Source organism: Mastacembelus armatus, chromosome 24, assembly GCF_900324485.2.
Source record: "Mastacembelus armatus chromosome 24, fMasArm1.2, whole genome shotgun sequence".
Taxonomy (NCBI): domain Eukaryota; kingdom Metazoa; phylum Chordata; class Actinopteri; order Synbranchiformes; family Mastacembelidae; genus Mastacembelus; species Mastacembelus armatus.
The window spans coordinates 9,831,901-9,846,370 of NC_046656.1; the positions used below are offsets into that span (position 1 = coordinate 9,831,901).

Below are 14,470 nucleotides of genomic sequence, written 5' to 3' on the forward strand. Positions count from 1 at the left end.
TTTTCTCCACATACAGGTCAGTCATTGTTACCCCTTGGTTTCCTCCTTCTATACAGTGGTTGTGTGTTTGCAAGCAGGAGTTATGTAACTTATCTTTCAGGAAGTTATTTTGGAGCCTTTAATGTGAAAGTGTTTTCCCTGTCTGAGGCCTCACTGACCCCCTGTCAACAGGCTGTACACTAAACACACATGCACACTATAAACTCCTCTCTTATCGTCTTGTCATCCCCTGAGCTTCAGATGGCTTACCAGGTCCTTAATCTGTCCTCTGAGTGACATCACCGTTTCCCTACACCCACAGATTCCTTACAGGACAGCGCACGAGAGAGAGGGAGGAAGAAAAACAAGAGGTGGACTGGTGGTTTAGGGAAGGTGAGTTAACCCAGTAGAGAAGCATAGGAGCCTTAATAGGAGCACGCAAGGACTCACTTACACACTCTGCCAGGGCTATGGCAGCGAGCACAGCAGAGGGCGACACGCACATGGAGGAGCTCGTGGACCAAGGTCTGGGGATGGAGGAGACAGCCCACAGCCTCCTGAGGAGGCCCTCACTGAAGGACAGCTACCTCAGTGACTCCCTGCTGGCACCAGACACTGACTTCATGACAGGTAGCTGAGTTTAGATGTTACAGATGCAGTTCACCCAAATAACGAAAATATATTTTAACGTTAGTTGTTTAACTCTTATGTCATCTCTGTGATTATATCAAATGAATTAAGTTTAGTTTAGTTTGCTCAAAGTATTAAAACAAGTCACATTGTCAGAGATGTGCAAAGTATTAAAGTATCTGTCTGTCTATCAAAGCTAACTGATAGGCTTATGTGCTACTAGGGTCATGTGACAAAATTAAATTGACCCTTTAAAATGTTTTGTAAAAAGTGCATCTTTACTTCCACTCAGGAAAAAGCTGTATAGACTGTTTATACTGCTTGTCCTGAGAAAAGAAAGTTAAAAGAAGTAACCAAAAACCCTACACTGTATAAAGAATGAATGCAGATGTTCTGCATGTAATACTCATTGGGCTAAAATCTGCTAATCCAAATTATTTGAATAAGTTAAAAATGAATGACTAAATGTGACTACACCTCTGAGGGTTGTGTGTCTCACAGGACCTGTTTGTTTTAAACACGTATCCTGCATACCTGTCTAATGTGTCACAGGCCACGCAATCAAATTAGGGTGTTATGGAATGTGCCTCAGTTGAGGATATTGTCCCCTTGGGGATATTAGTATCAGTGGACTCATAAGCGAAGGCTTGCTTGTGCACACACGGCCTGTGTGTGTCAGCATGCGGGGTGCTGATATGAGCAGACAGATGCTGTGTCTTCATTCAAGAAACACCATCTGTGAGCGGAGATTAAAACACTCCGCTGCTTCTCTGCGCTGCAGTTCGGCCTTACTGTATTTCATTTTGCTAAGATGTGTAATAGGCATAGGAATTCTGAAGCTGCTCACTCAGTTCTGGTTGGCTGGTGTGTGTATGTGTGAGTCGAATGCACAGGGATAGACTTAATGTATGCGTTTGTAAGTGTGTTTACATTTGCGTGAAAGGTGTCCAGGGAGACTGCCTGTTCTTTGTATAGTGCAGAGACTGAGCTTTGGGCTACTAATACCCTTTTACAGCACTGGGATTATGTGCTATTCTAATCCCAATCCCATATGGGATTTGTGGAGGTGGCTCGAGGATGATGTCATGACCAGGACAAGAGGAGGTACTTAAAATCACAGGACCCAGAGTCACTACGCTCCATGGGAGACAGATTACAGCTGGCTGCATGCTTGAATGATGGTACTGAAAGTCTTTGGCTACAGCAGCTCACTGCTGTCAGGAGGAAAATAATTCAATTTTAAAAGAAAGAAAGGAGAAAATGAACAGAAAATGAACTTTAACATTGTCATTCAACATGATCCATTACTTTCAGATAACAATTTCAGCTGTTTATTCATTATTTTCACTAAATCGTTGCTTCACTAACTAATCTTCATGCACTATTAACTGCAATGTGTGGTGTTCAGGTGTTACTGCTAACTCTTTATGTAGATATTTTTTTAATCAGACTGAAATTTCAATTTAGTAAAATTAGTTTCAGCAACTTCCCACATACTCGCTGACAGCTGGAGAATTATCCTCTGAGGTATGAGTACCCCTGATCAGAAATCAGTGTTTTTGTTTGAGCAAAAAAAAAAAAAAAAAAAAAAATACACACATGGACACAGATTGTGCAACTGATGTCTTCTGCTTGCACTGCTCTTCATATGTCTGTTTCCTCTTTCAGTATTGTTTTACGCCTCAGCCTTCACTCTGCAACTACAATAAAGCATGTGCTGGTTTTATATTGCTCCCTGTTGCTCGCCCACAGTGACCTGCCACGTAACCTCTGCAACTCTGTGGTTGTTTGAGATATTTACTGCAGTCCAACAAAAGAAAAGGCCACATTTCAGGTTTATTTCTGCTGTTTCCTGTCTCAGTCTAAATCTCTCATAGTGACATGGGGCTTATGTGTAAGGGCGGGGTCAAAGAGGCTCAGTCTGAGGGATTATCATTGTACTCTGTACACACACACACATGCAAGTGCACACACACGTGCACAGACAATTTAGGATGAACTGGACAACTGCTTTTTTTTTTTTAAAACATTATCAACCCCACCCCCACTTTTATACACACACACACACACACACACACTCTGAACAAATGGGCTTTAAGCTCTGTCACACACATCAGAGTGTGGCAGGCGACCACAAAGAAAACATGAGAGGATCAAAACTCATCTCCTGCTTCAGATAACTGGGTGCTGTGAACAGAAGTGGACAAAAGCTGTTCTGTGAGTGTGTGAATTAAGTGAAGCAAAGGAGATGAGATCTTAGTGGATGCCTGCCAGTGGATCAAAATCAGATGCAGGAAGAGTCAGCCTATATGACTGGAGCCAGAGGGGGAAAAAGGAGCGAGAGATTATGCGTGCGAGAAGAGAGGAAGAGGAGGAAAACCTCTGGGCTGCTGGAGGAAGGCCTAACCAGCAGCCAGCAGCGGCACCCTGACTTGTCATCAGCGAGGACTGTCTCCCACGGTAGTCACTGTCCACTGAACTGTTGTTACTGTTAGTGGTGATGGCCATGAGGTAGAAGTCCACTGAAAGAGAAACTGCAATAATATAGTGCCATTTGACAGGGCTGTGGATGTTTGCTTCGCTACCTTTATGTACATGCTGCTATGTAATGACTGTGTGGCTGATCTGCTGTGTCCAGCTGTGCTGTGACCTCATTAGCCTGGTTTCTCCTCTTAAGACGCAAACACAGGGTGTTAAAGCTTATTCCTTTCTCTGATTGTATCTCTATCTTTAAAGAGATGAGACATTACAGTTTGTGAATGGATTTTTTTTTTACTTCCTCAGAATTTTTACAAACTAGTGTGTGGTTTCAGCCCTGAGTCAACTGCATATTCATTACTTCCTTCACATATTACGCTCCCCTCTTAAGAAGATCTGTTGCTCTGGGATTTTTGTGACTTTGCACTATGAAATCTGCATGTCTAAGCATTTTTTGATGCTGCAGCTTGGATGATTCAGATTTCACAGCATTTTTAAATGCTTTTTTTCATCAGACAAATAATGCCACTAAGCAGCGTAATAAGTATATCTGTCTGTTGTACCTACACATCCTGTTTTGCGTCATTCCTTCAGATGGCTGCAGTTCTGCAGCCAGTGGCCTGGACGTGGCTGACCGCCTGACCTATCTGGAGCAGAGAATGCAGATGCAGGAAGATGAAATCCAGCTGTTGAAGATGGCTCTGGCTGATGTCCTCAAGAGGCTCAACATCTCTGAGGAGCACCAGGCAGCAGCTACAGGTGCTGGCAGGAGAGCACCAGGCGCTAAAGGTAAAGCAGTCAATTCAGATTAAACTGCACCCACACAGCAAATCATTGACAGTTTTTTGGCTGTTAACTCGATTTAAAACTCAAAAACTCATGGGCTTATATAATTATAAAGTTGATGTACTGATATGCCAGTATTTAATTTTACTCAGTAATCACAGTAAGAGTTAGCTCTAAGAATCTAGTGTTCGTTGAGATGCAAAAATATATATACATGTGTCTGCATCCACAGACCAACATCTGGGACATATCCAGAGTTTATATGTCCTAGTACACATACTTTTATGGAAGTACAAAAACATAAAATTATAGATAAATCTTTTCATTTTCTAGAAGGGGCTTCATTTGTGCAGACAGTTACAGTCACTACAAACTTAGTCCACACACTTGAGACTAAAAAAAACTGAAAATAGATGTGAATAAACCACATAATTACAATCTTTTTAATCACCATGTTCAAACACCCATCCATCATGTTCACCCATGTATGTCTGTGTGTGTGTTCCCATGCACAGCCAGGCCAGTATCTCTGGCTCTGCCCCCCAGACCCCCCATGGTGAGCTCCAGTGCTGCCTCCCTGAAAAAGAGCTCCACACTGCCCTCCAGCTCCACAGCCAGGAACTACAGCCCGACACCACCACGCAGGTAAAACAGGAGAGTTTGACATATACACACAGTGCACCAGCTATATCCTGTTGAGTTCTGAGGAGTGGGCTAGAGCTGACTGCAGCAGACACTGACTGTACACCATGGACAGGCCACCAGTCTAACACAAGGCTATCATGCCAGTCAACCTAACGTGCATGCCTCCGGACTGTGGGAGGGTTTGTTGTTTTCCCAATCAATTTTCTAAATAGAAATAGCAGAGAAATAGATTCGCTTTACTAAAACGCTTTAAAAAGCTAATGCTGTGAGACAAACCATGACATTTATCATTATTTCGACATTAAAACAAAACTGTTGATTTTGTACTGGAAGAAAATCACAATGGTGTTCCTCTGATCTCTGACACACCCAAGGCAATGAAAAAGCGACTGCTTACAGTATTAATGTAAATCTCTTCAGTCTCAGATCCTGAGCTTCAGTTCCAATAACACAGAAAAGCAATCAGCAGACACCCTCCATTATCAAAGAAACCCTGCACATGGATGGCCAGTAATTACTCCAACACTCGTCTTTATTTCAAAGCAATAAAGCAGCAAACCATTTTCTGCACATCTCTTCCTCTCAATTACCTTTCAAATGATACTGTCATTAGATAGCATTAGTCAGAGAGCATGAGATGTTCTCTCTGTGGTGCCGTAATGTGCCGCTGCTGCATCTGGGGTTCGCTGATATAACTGCACAGAGAGAGATCAATCTCCCTTCACTTAAGAGCATCCATTCAGTATTAGGATAAACTAAGAAACATCATCATCACCTTCATCATCATTAGTATAACACCAGCTCATTTCCCTCCACTCCTATTTTCACCCACTCACCACCCCCCTCACCTCATTTCACCACTTCACTAATTAATTTCATCTTGCCGTGTGTCTTCTTTCTCTCTCCATTATATTGATGTCCATTTATTTATTATCATTATTGCTTAGTGCCTCTGGTTGGTTCCCAGCTATCTGTGTTTTCTTCTTTCTGTTTTTTTTTAATTAGTTGTCTTGTACAGACACAATTAACAACACTGGTAATAGCTTCAGTAGCTATATTTACAGTGGCATTTTTGGCAGCTGAGCATGTTAAAAGCTACAGCTCTTTATTTTAATATCAATCTATGGTTTCAGGAAATATGTCAGGCTAAACAACAAAGGTGTTTAAACTGATGCATAAGGTATTTAAATGTCTCCATCTCAAACGTTACAATTGTAAAATGATTTCACTGCTGGACACAAGATAGATATAATTTTTAGCTTTAAAAGTTTGAGCTGCAGTACCACAGTTAACACTAACCTTATTATATGAGTGAAATGCACCTTCTTAAATGTCACATCTAAAGTTTTACATCTCAGCGGCTGAACGGTTTTTCATTACGCTCATAAGTTTGAGATCTGCAGCTCCTGTGCCCTGCAAGGATGTGGAGAACCTTTCTCTGCTGCAGAACCAGGGCGTGGTCTGTTAAGACTGTTAAGATCAATGCATTTTTAATGCAAAACCAAATATATATAAGATATAAAACAAAAGAGTCAAGATCTTACAGTACAATTTTTTTTTCCTTTCAGTGGTGTGAAGAGCCCACCAGGGATTGTGAAGGACAGCGCATGTAAAAGCGTTAAATCCCGGTCCACCTCTGCAGCCTCGACCTGTAAGAACATTCAGGAAAGGTAAAAATCTGCATTTTTGAACATGTGGCTTGCATGGTCTTCTGAGATCCCATTACTTGAAAAATATCTTTGCTGTGTTGCTGCAGTGCAAAAATGTTTCACAATACTGCCTTATCACTTAGTGACTCCTTCCCTTTCCTTTTTCTCTGTAAATGTCTGGGACAACCTAGTTATTCCTGGTCAATCAAGTCCCAATCAAATCTTCTGAATGAAAGAAGGTCATTTCCAGACCGACATCCTGTTTTGTGTGACATTACCTCAAACCATAAAAGAACATGACATTCCCAAAGCCTGTACACAATACCCTCAACTGATTAATCAGCCTGAAACCGGAAAGTCCTCTAACAGTATGATGTGTTTATTCTCACAAAATCTCGTTCACATGTCCTCACATCCTGTTTCTGTATCACCATATTTCATATCCTGTAGGAAAAAAGAAAAATATCTTCAGGGACTGTAGCTTATATTCTGTGTGTCTCTTCTTCTTTTGTCCTCTGCTTTTTTTAACAGCAGTAAGTCCAAGGAGGCTGCAGTAAGTGTGGGTAAGAGAGCACTTTCTCACTTTGTTTTCTGTCCCCAAAGCTGTAATTGGCAGCATCCAGCTTAGAAAAAGCCTGACATGACATTGCTATTGTTTGCTGTATGTAAATTATTCTCCTACCTGTTTGTGTGTTATTTTGGTGCAGGGACGAGACGTGTGACACACTGCAAAGGTAGGCTTTGCCCCTGAAAACACGTGAATCACCCTTTAGATCTATGTTATTATGAAAACAAGAACATTGTTTGTGAGCTGTTATTTTATGCTCATCCTCCATTTTTCCATATCTCACCATGACTTGTGTGTCTTCCCTATTATTGTCTCTTTATCCCAACTTTTATTAAAATATCCTCACTATCTGTCCTCCAAACACCCACTCACCGTCCCCCTCACCTCATTTCACCACTTCACTTAGTGACTATGCAGATCTATCTGAGCCCCCACGCAAAAAAGACTGGGTCTTCTGAGACGGCCAAATCCACAGCCGCTGTTCCCATCAGCAGCAGGCCAGCTGCCACATCTAACAACCCTCAGGCGAAGGGGTGCAATAAACCAGAGAAAACAACCCCATCCTTCACCTTAAACCTGCGGAAAACCTCAACGAGCCACAACACACCACACAACGCATCCAGCTATAAAAGCCCCATCAAATCACCCAGCCAGTACTTTCAGATTTGTTATTGAGGTAATAGAGATAAATTTTCCCTGTCATGGCAAAAGAAAGACTTTTTTGTGCTGAAACCCCAGAAGTTTATTTTTAAATTGAAGATGGGTCCACTTAAACTGCTGGGATGACATTTTTCCTCTCTAGGTCATCCTGACTTGTATGTATTTATGTACTACATGAGTACTACTACACTCACAGCATCCTAAAACATTTCCATTAAGAATTTTGGCTGATTCAAATAGGCAGTACACTATTGCAATGCCTGATAATTTATTTTAATGCATTTTGAACCTCCTCAGTGTAGTCATAGAGCCATTTCTCATAGACTAGAACTTGCATATTGTTTAATTTATTGCATGTGTTTGATGTTAATGTGCTCTTTGTCAAGTCTTGAGTCTTATTGGTTGTAAGGATGTGCATCTGTAGTTGTCTTTGAGCACTTCCTGTGTGATGTAAGAGGGAAATTTTGTTGACTCCGCGTGTGTGTGTGTGTGTGTGTGTGTGTGTGTGTGCGTGTGTGTCCTCTGCTTCTGTCTAATTGCTGTGATGTTTCCAATGTTGTAGTTTCACCTTAGCTAAGACACAGGATGTACCAGAATCAGCCAAAAGGCTCATTCTTGTTCAGCAAAACCAATAAACAACTATGATCTCTGCTGGTATGGCTTTTATTGATATTATCTGCCACTAGGGTGTGTGACTGCATGTGGGTTATGGGTTGGAGTTCGACGCTGATGGTGCCTAATAGCTGTTAAATGAAGAGTGTCTTATATTCTATCAAAGATCTCAAAGATGCTGCATTTCCTGACATGTTTAGGTACAGTCAGACCCTTGAAAAGTAAGAAGAGTGGGAAATACCAGAGCTGTACCTAGGACAACATTTTCCACTCCTGACCTTTACAAAATGAACTTTGATTCAGCACAGTAAAGTCAAGAGCAGAGTGTATGTAAACATTGGTCAGTGTTTGAAATATTTTTTCATAGCTTTTCATAGCAGGCTCCTGTGTTGTCTCTAACTTTTGAAGTATGAGCATATCTGCTGTGACTACCCTTAAACTTGTGGGTGACGTGATAGTGTAAATTTGGTCTTAGCGCCCCCCTATGGATAAAAAAGCTATAGACCCACAGTCGGATTACTGTGATTGTCTAATAAATGTTGTGGTATTACTATACTGATTCATGCTCATACAATACAGACTTTGTAAATAAACAAAGGACTACAAGAGTGCCTAAAGTCTTTCATGATCACAGAGCCAGTGTGTAGACAGGATCTAAAAGTGGATTCTCACCGCTAAATGAACCACAGTGGAAATTCTGGTGGTCTTTGGAAAATTAGGAGGACCTCTGCTGGTCATAAGGAAAACTGCTAAAAATTAGATTACAATGCTTGATATGTAACAAAATTATGTATTATTATAAAAAAGCTTTGACCAGCTTTGCTTAAAACAGAGAGCCTCTTGTATTTATATTTATTCTTGGCAGTGGTTCTATCTATTCCCAGCTTTTAACAAAACAAACAGATGCACAAAAAATACAAAAACCAAACACAACGGTGTGTATTTAACTGCAGTCTGCATCCCGATAGTCTACAGGTAAAAGCTTCCAGGTTGTTTTAAAAGTGCACAGTATGTTAGCTGCATTCTTGTGGCTCTGATGTTGTTCCTGGGGTCTGTTGGAGCTACTCTCCCCGAGTCTCAGCTCCGAGTGCTCCTACCACCTCTGGGACCACTTTGGCCTCCACTTTCCACATCCTCTCCAGTTGCTCTTTCTGGCCCTACGTCTCTCACCGCTGTACTGTGTGTATAATCACTGATGAACATTGCAGACTAAGAAAAGAACCCAGAAATCTGACCAATTGCCAGGCCCGCAGCTCTGAGGAGCCTAAACTCAGGCTCTCAGTGGACTTTTGACTGAGCCTGTCTCTCCTCCATGTGGGGAAACAGCAGCTGGCTGATGCCCGCACAGACAGATGTTACAGCTGTTTGGTCCCTCCCCAAAGCTGGTGACAGGTGTGTGCGCCACATACACGGTGTCCCAGCTTGTAATGAAATAAAATGATTCCGATTGTTTTAAGACATCATCATATGCGAGTTATTTTCTCGGGATATTAACAAAAAGAAACATTTTGAATTTTGCAGAACTTTTCTCTCAAATGAGTCGACGTGCGTTTGTTTTGCGCACCGACAGCTGCATTACCAGACCGAGGGCGCTACCGTGCAGCATAACCAGCCACACTGAAATATTTCAGCAGCCTGCTCCCTCTCTCTCCGTCCAGCCTCCCAGTGGTTGAAGGGAGGAAAAGATGGCACCTCAGAAGCCGCTGTCAGACACTCCACCCGGCTTACCGTCCATCGGACAGCGGTGTGCTGCCCTCTGAAATGGCCTCAAACGAACCACCAGCCGCCTGACAAGAGCCCGAAGAACAATTATTTCTCTCTAAGGGACAGACCTGAAAACTGTGGCATCCGTGTAGCATTTTTCCACACCCTGTCGCCTTTCTACCCTCAACATCTGCACATCCAGCTGGCTGCAGACTTCGCTGGCAGCATCGCTGTTTTTCTAACACACCCGGAGCTGCGGCTCCGCTGCTGCATCTGAATCATTTTTATAGAACTGAACTCAAAACATTTTGCATCTCATTCAGAGGAGGACGGGAGAGGAAGATGAGGTGAGTCGAAGCACGCGTTGCTCTTTTGTTGCGCAAAAAAAGCACCGAGCACTGTGATGCCGCTGCGCATTATCATGACATATTAAGGGATGTGGCACGATCAGACAACATACTCAGGCATCGGCTCGTTTTATTGACGCAGTTTGATTCAGAGGCCTGAGCTTTGTCCCCGCAGCACCAGTACAGGCTTTAAGATGTAACCAGCTGACTCCTGGTCGCTCTGTGATGTGTCACGTGGAGGTTGTCTGCAGGTTTAAAAAAAAAAAGAAAAATGAGAGTTGTTGTCATGGAAACCAGACAACACTTGTTTGCGACACATGCCTGATGATTGGATTTAAGAAGCAATGGCATCGTTATTTACTGAAACAGTCCTCCCGATGTGCGCACCTGTAAAGGTGGAACCCGCACGCGGAGGCACGCTCTCACACCTTCTCAGCTGGGAACCAATCAGCTGCGAGTGTTCACTAGAGGGACGCGGGTGCTGGGTTTACTGTCTAACCGTGAGAGCCTATTACGTGAGATGTTACTGGCCGGGGCCCAGCCTCACAACCAATCAGCTGCAAGCCTGCTGCTGACACAAAGTGGGTGGGGCAGCAGCGTTTGGCACAGGTCCACCGTGAACAGGAGGAACCCTGAGCTCACTCTGATTGCTGCTGGCATTGAGACGCGTGTGTCTCAAGGTCAGAGTGGGATTTTGATTTTTCTTCTACACTGTTCCCATCAGTATCTACCCTCATCTCAGCCCTGTGTTCTCCTGGTGATACCAAACATGCTCTGACATGGGTTCACATGGGCCCGATCTGTTATATGATGATGATGATGATGATGATGAATTAGACAAATGACCAGTGACTTGACACCTCTCAACTTCTGCACCACAGCATGACAACCATTATACATGGTGTATATCTTATTTTAAAGTATATACTAATTGTACTATGTAGTGTGCCATTTAGTGTACAGGCACTGACAGACTATTAGCCAGTTTGGGCATATGTGTGTTAAATCACAATCCTGAAATGTCACTGTCAATCAAATGTCATAAACAGCAAAATGTCTGAATTATCACATAACCAGGTTTATTCTAACTTGCTGTTAACAGCTTCTCTATGTCACAGTGAAGTGTATCAACAGTACATTCAAAAGTCTGCTGGTACACTTGTTATTTTAGGTTTTCTCTGAGAACCGCTTAAATAAACAGATGAGATTTAGGATGAGTGATTCTGCACTTTACAGAGGAGCTCTGTAGGTGGCAACATAGACTGCGACTCACCACAACAAGCCAGACCTCAGTAGAGTTTGTTGGAGCTCAGCCGCGTGCTTGTGAGTGAGTCTGTGCTTGTCAGTATGCATTAGTATACATGTTTGTTTAGCTTAAAATGTGCAAGACTGAGGAAGTATATTGGTTCTGTTGATTGTGCAGCTGGTTGTGTGTGTGTCTTTGCTGCAGGCCTGCTATAGTTTGCATGTTAGTAGAGCACAAAGTTGTTTTGTGTGATCTAATAAGCATTGATATAAGTGCTTTGAGCTGCACTTCAAACACACTGTATTGGTATATATATATATATATATATACTGCATATATACTGCAGGATTATGGCAAACTCCAGAAGTCAAGTGTCAGGGTTTGACTTAAATTGTTCAAACATAAATCTGGGTTTGCACAATTGTCTGCTGTGCTTTTTAAACAAAAATTAACAGCCATATTTCATATGTTTTCTAACATAAACAATTAAATTTGGTCATACAAGCAGCCAAAGATCATGCTTTGGTATCTTGATCCTGGTATTTAATCCTACTTGAGGTTTTCATTTGTTTTTTCATTTACTAAGGGAATCTAAAGCTTGGATCCAGCACTGTTACTGTGTCTGTTTCTAATTTGCTGAGATTGGTTGTATTAGCTAATGTTCTTCAGCTGTGGAGAGGTGGATCTGCTGTAGGTCTCTGGGGAAAATCATGGGAGAGTGAAACTGAGGTTGGGGATTCTTGTCTGGGATTTGGGTTGAAGGAGTGATCCTTGGCTTGATGGAGCCTGTTTGATTCCCCATCTGGAGGCTCATCATTTTCACCTTTCCAGTTTCCTTCTTCACTATCTCTCCCTCTTTCCCACTTACTGATTAATAGGCTGTGATTTGCCAAGACAGCAGCTTCTTTTCCATGTTAAACTACTGGTTAGAAACTATGTCAGCTCTTGGATTTATGGCTCTCCACTCGTTTGTTGCTGTGTGTTAGATACAGTAGATATTTCCATGATATTCAGATTTGAATGTTGAGAAAAATATTTACCAGCTATTATGAAAAAAACAAAAAACAAAAATACATTTGTGCTCTTTCCAGCATCAAATATTAATACATATACTTTGTGCTGTAGTTCAGTTATACTGACTGCAAAATGTTTTCTCTTTACAGATGGATCTGATGTGGAATGACTCCTTTTACCATCCCTCTTATAAGGTTGAATCAATGCATAGGTGACACACTGCACAGAAATCATTCATAATATAATCATGCCAGTAGAACCATGTTAACTACAGATGCACTGTGCTGCAAATCAGTGCACAAGTGCTACTCTGACGAAGTGCTAAGGTGAAGCTGAGTAGCTGTTAATTGACATATGCTTGCAAGTGAAAGGCTGCTTTTTACATTTGCTTGTGACTGACCCAGCCTTCTCTTGAGGTTTGACAGCAGGATTGATGTGCGGTCCTGCCTGTGGCCCCCCTACACAATCTCCACCTCCTCCATTTGCATGTAATTGCAGATGCAAATAGATGTACTGTTGTGTTGCATTATGCTCTGAAAATGACATGCGAGCTGTATCGATCCCGCGTCATCAGTGCTGCCTGATGTGTATTGACAGGACCAGTTGGTGGTGTGTGAGAACCATATGAAAACCAAAATTAACTGTGTGCTGAATTAATGTAGGACAAGGGCAAACCCATAGAGAGCAACTCTGTTTAACCGTAGATGCTTATTCATGCCAGCAGGCAGTCTCAGAGCACAGTGGATGGGTGACTATCCTGTAGTTGTGTTTAATAGAAAATGATTCAAAGAGTTTGCTGGTATGAGAAGATACTGTTGTTTCCTATACCAACACTGTAAAACAGTAAATGTGGTGTCTGACCTGAAATAAACCAGGGAATGTTGTATGTCCTGCTATAGCATAGACTTGAGGGCTTGAGTCTTTCTAGTACAGAATGCTTTTATTGTATAAGTTCAAATTCATTTTGCATTTGGCAGCTACATTGTATGACAGCTTATGTAAAAAAATACATCCCTGATGGTGCAGAAACAAAAAAGCACAGACAGCTGTGGCAGGAAGCACTGAATGTTCTGCTGTGGCAGCTTATTGTTGAGTTTTTCTGCTTGCTCTGGGAAAAAATAATGAGCTCTCAGTGATTTGTAGATATTTATATAATGCAGAAGCTGTAGCTTGTACTTTGACGCCTGTGCACAAAGTAGCAGCCATAATACATCTGTGAGTAACGACAGGCACGTTCCTCACACAGCACAAAATGGAGAAGGTTGTTAGACACTGTGATACAACCAGTGTCAGGTGTGAGGTCATGTGTCGCGTGTCTGTTTTGGATCTGTCTAATAACACAGTGCCTTCCCTGTGCCAGCACTGTGGTTTATGAGTCATAATTATGCACACTGAGGCATCAGGAGGCAGAGAGGTGAGGCTGATCTACACAGACGTGTGAGCAAGTGTTTAAGAGGGAGAGAGCTGTAATCAAATCTTTGCGAATGAGAGGAAATAGCCCCCTCCCTCCTGGTCCCTGCTCCGTCTCCCTTCCCCCTCTGTATCTCCTCTCCCAATTCCTATTGCTGTGTAGTGTAATTAAAATGATCGGCTCATGTGAGTCAGACAGTGTGTGCATGTGTGTATGTGTCTGCAGCGGAAATTCAATCCTTGGGTCCAGGAGGATGAGCTAGTGTGATTTAATGGAGAAAACAGGAAACGTCAGAGATCTTTAACCTCCTCTCTGTCACATCTCTCACATTCAGTTAATCCTTCCCTTTGTTTGCCTCACTTTAACTTGTATAGCGTGACTGCGTACAGGTGGATTGTGGGTGCTGAGGGGATGGATGTAGCGGGAAGTCAGATTGGATTATACAGAACAACATTTGACTGGATAGCCAGAATAACATGCAGTATAATCTGTATGTATTTGCACACTGACATATTTTTTGGCTCTGTACCGGAGACATTGGATTAGAAATGAACATTGACAAGTGCCAGGACTCAGCTTTAATTTGAGTCTTTACATTTGTATTGCATGAACTATTTAAGAATCACAGTCATTTTTATCCATGTCCCCGCCCCCCATATTTAGGTAAAAAATAGAACAACTGGCTGCCCATGTGATTCAAATATGTGATTTATATGTTGTCACTGCAGATACTTTTGTGCT

The 14,470-nt window shown here is 42.2% G+C and overlaps 1 protein-coding gene across 5 annotated transcripts; it reads left to right on the forward strand.

Annotated features, from left to right (window-relative positions):
• The first annotated feature begins 234 nt into the window (after window positions 1–234).
• On the forward strand, window positions 235–8,045 carry LOC113137280 (echinoderm microtubule-associated protein-like 1). Of its 5 annotated transcripts, XM_026318819.2 has the most exons (8): window positions 240–372; window positions 446–609; window positions 3,682–3,876; window positions 4,389–4,518; window positions 6,087–6,188; window positions 6,699–6,730; window positions 6,875–6,901; window positions 7,142–8,045. In XM_026318819.2, exons 2-8 carry the CDS (start codon window positions 450–452, stop codon window positions 7,408–7,410), a joined length of 915 nt encoding a protein of 304 aa, XP_026174604.1. In that variant the 5' UTR covers window positions 240–372; window positions 446–449; the 3' UTR covers window positions 7,411–8,045. The 5 variants fall into 5 exon arrangements, with proteins under 5 accessions (XP_026174603.1, XP_026174605.1, XP_026174604.1 ...); XM_026318818.1 differs by having other exon boundaries at window positions 235–609; XM_026318820.1 differs by having other exon boundaries at window positions 235–609; window positions 6,702–6,730.
• The last annotated feature ends 6,425 nt before the right edge of the window (window positions 8,046–14,470 follow it).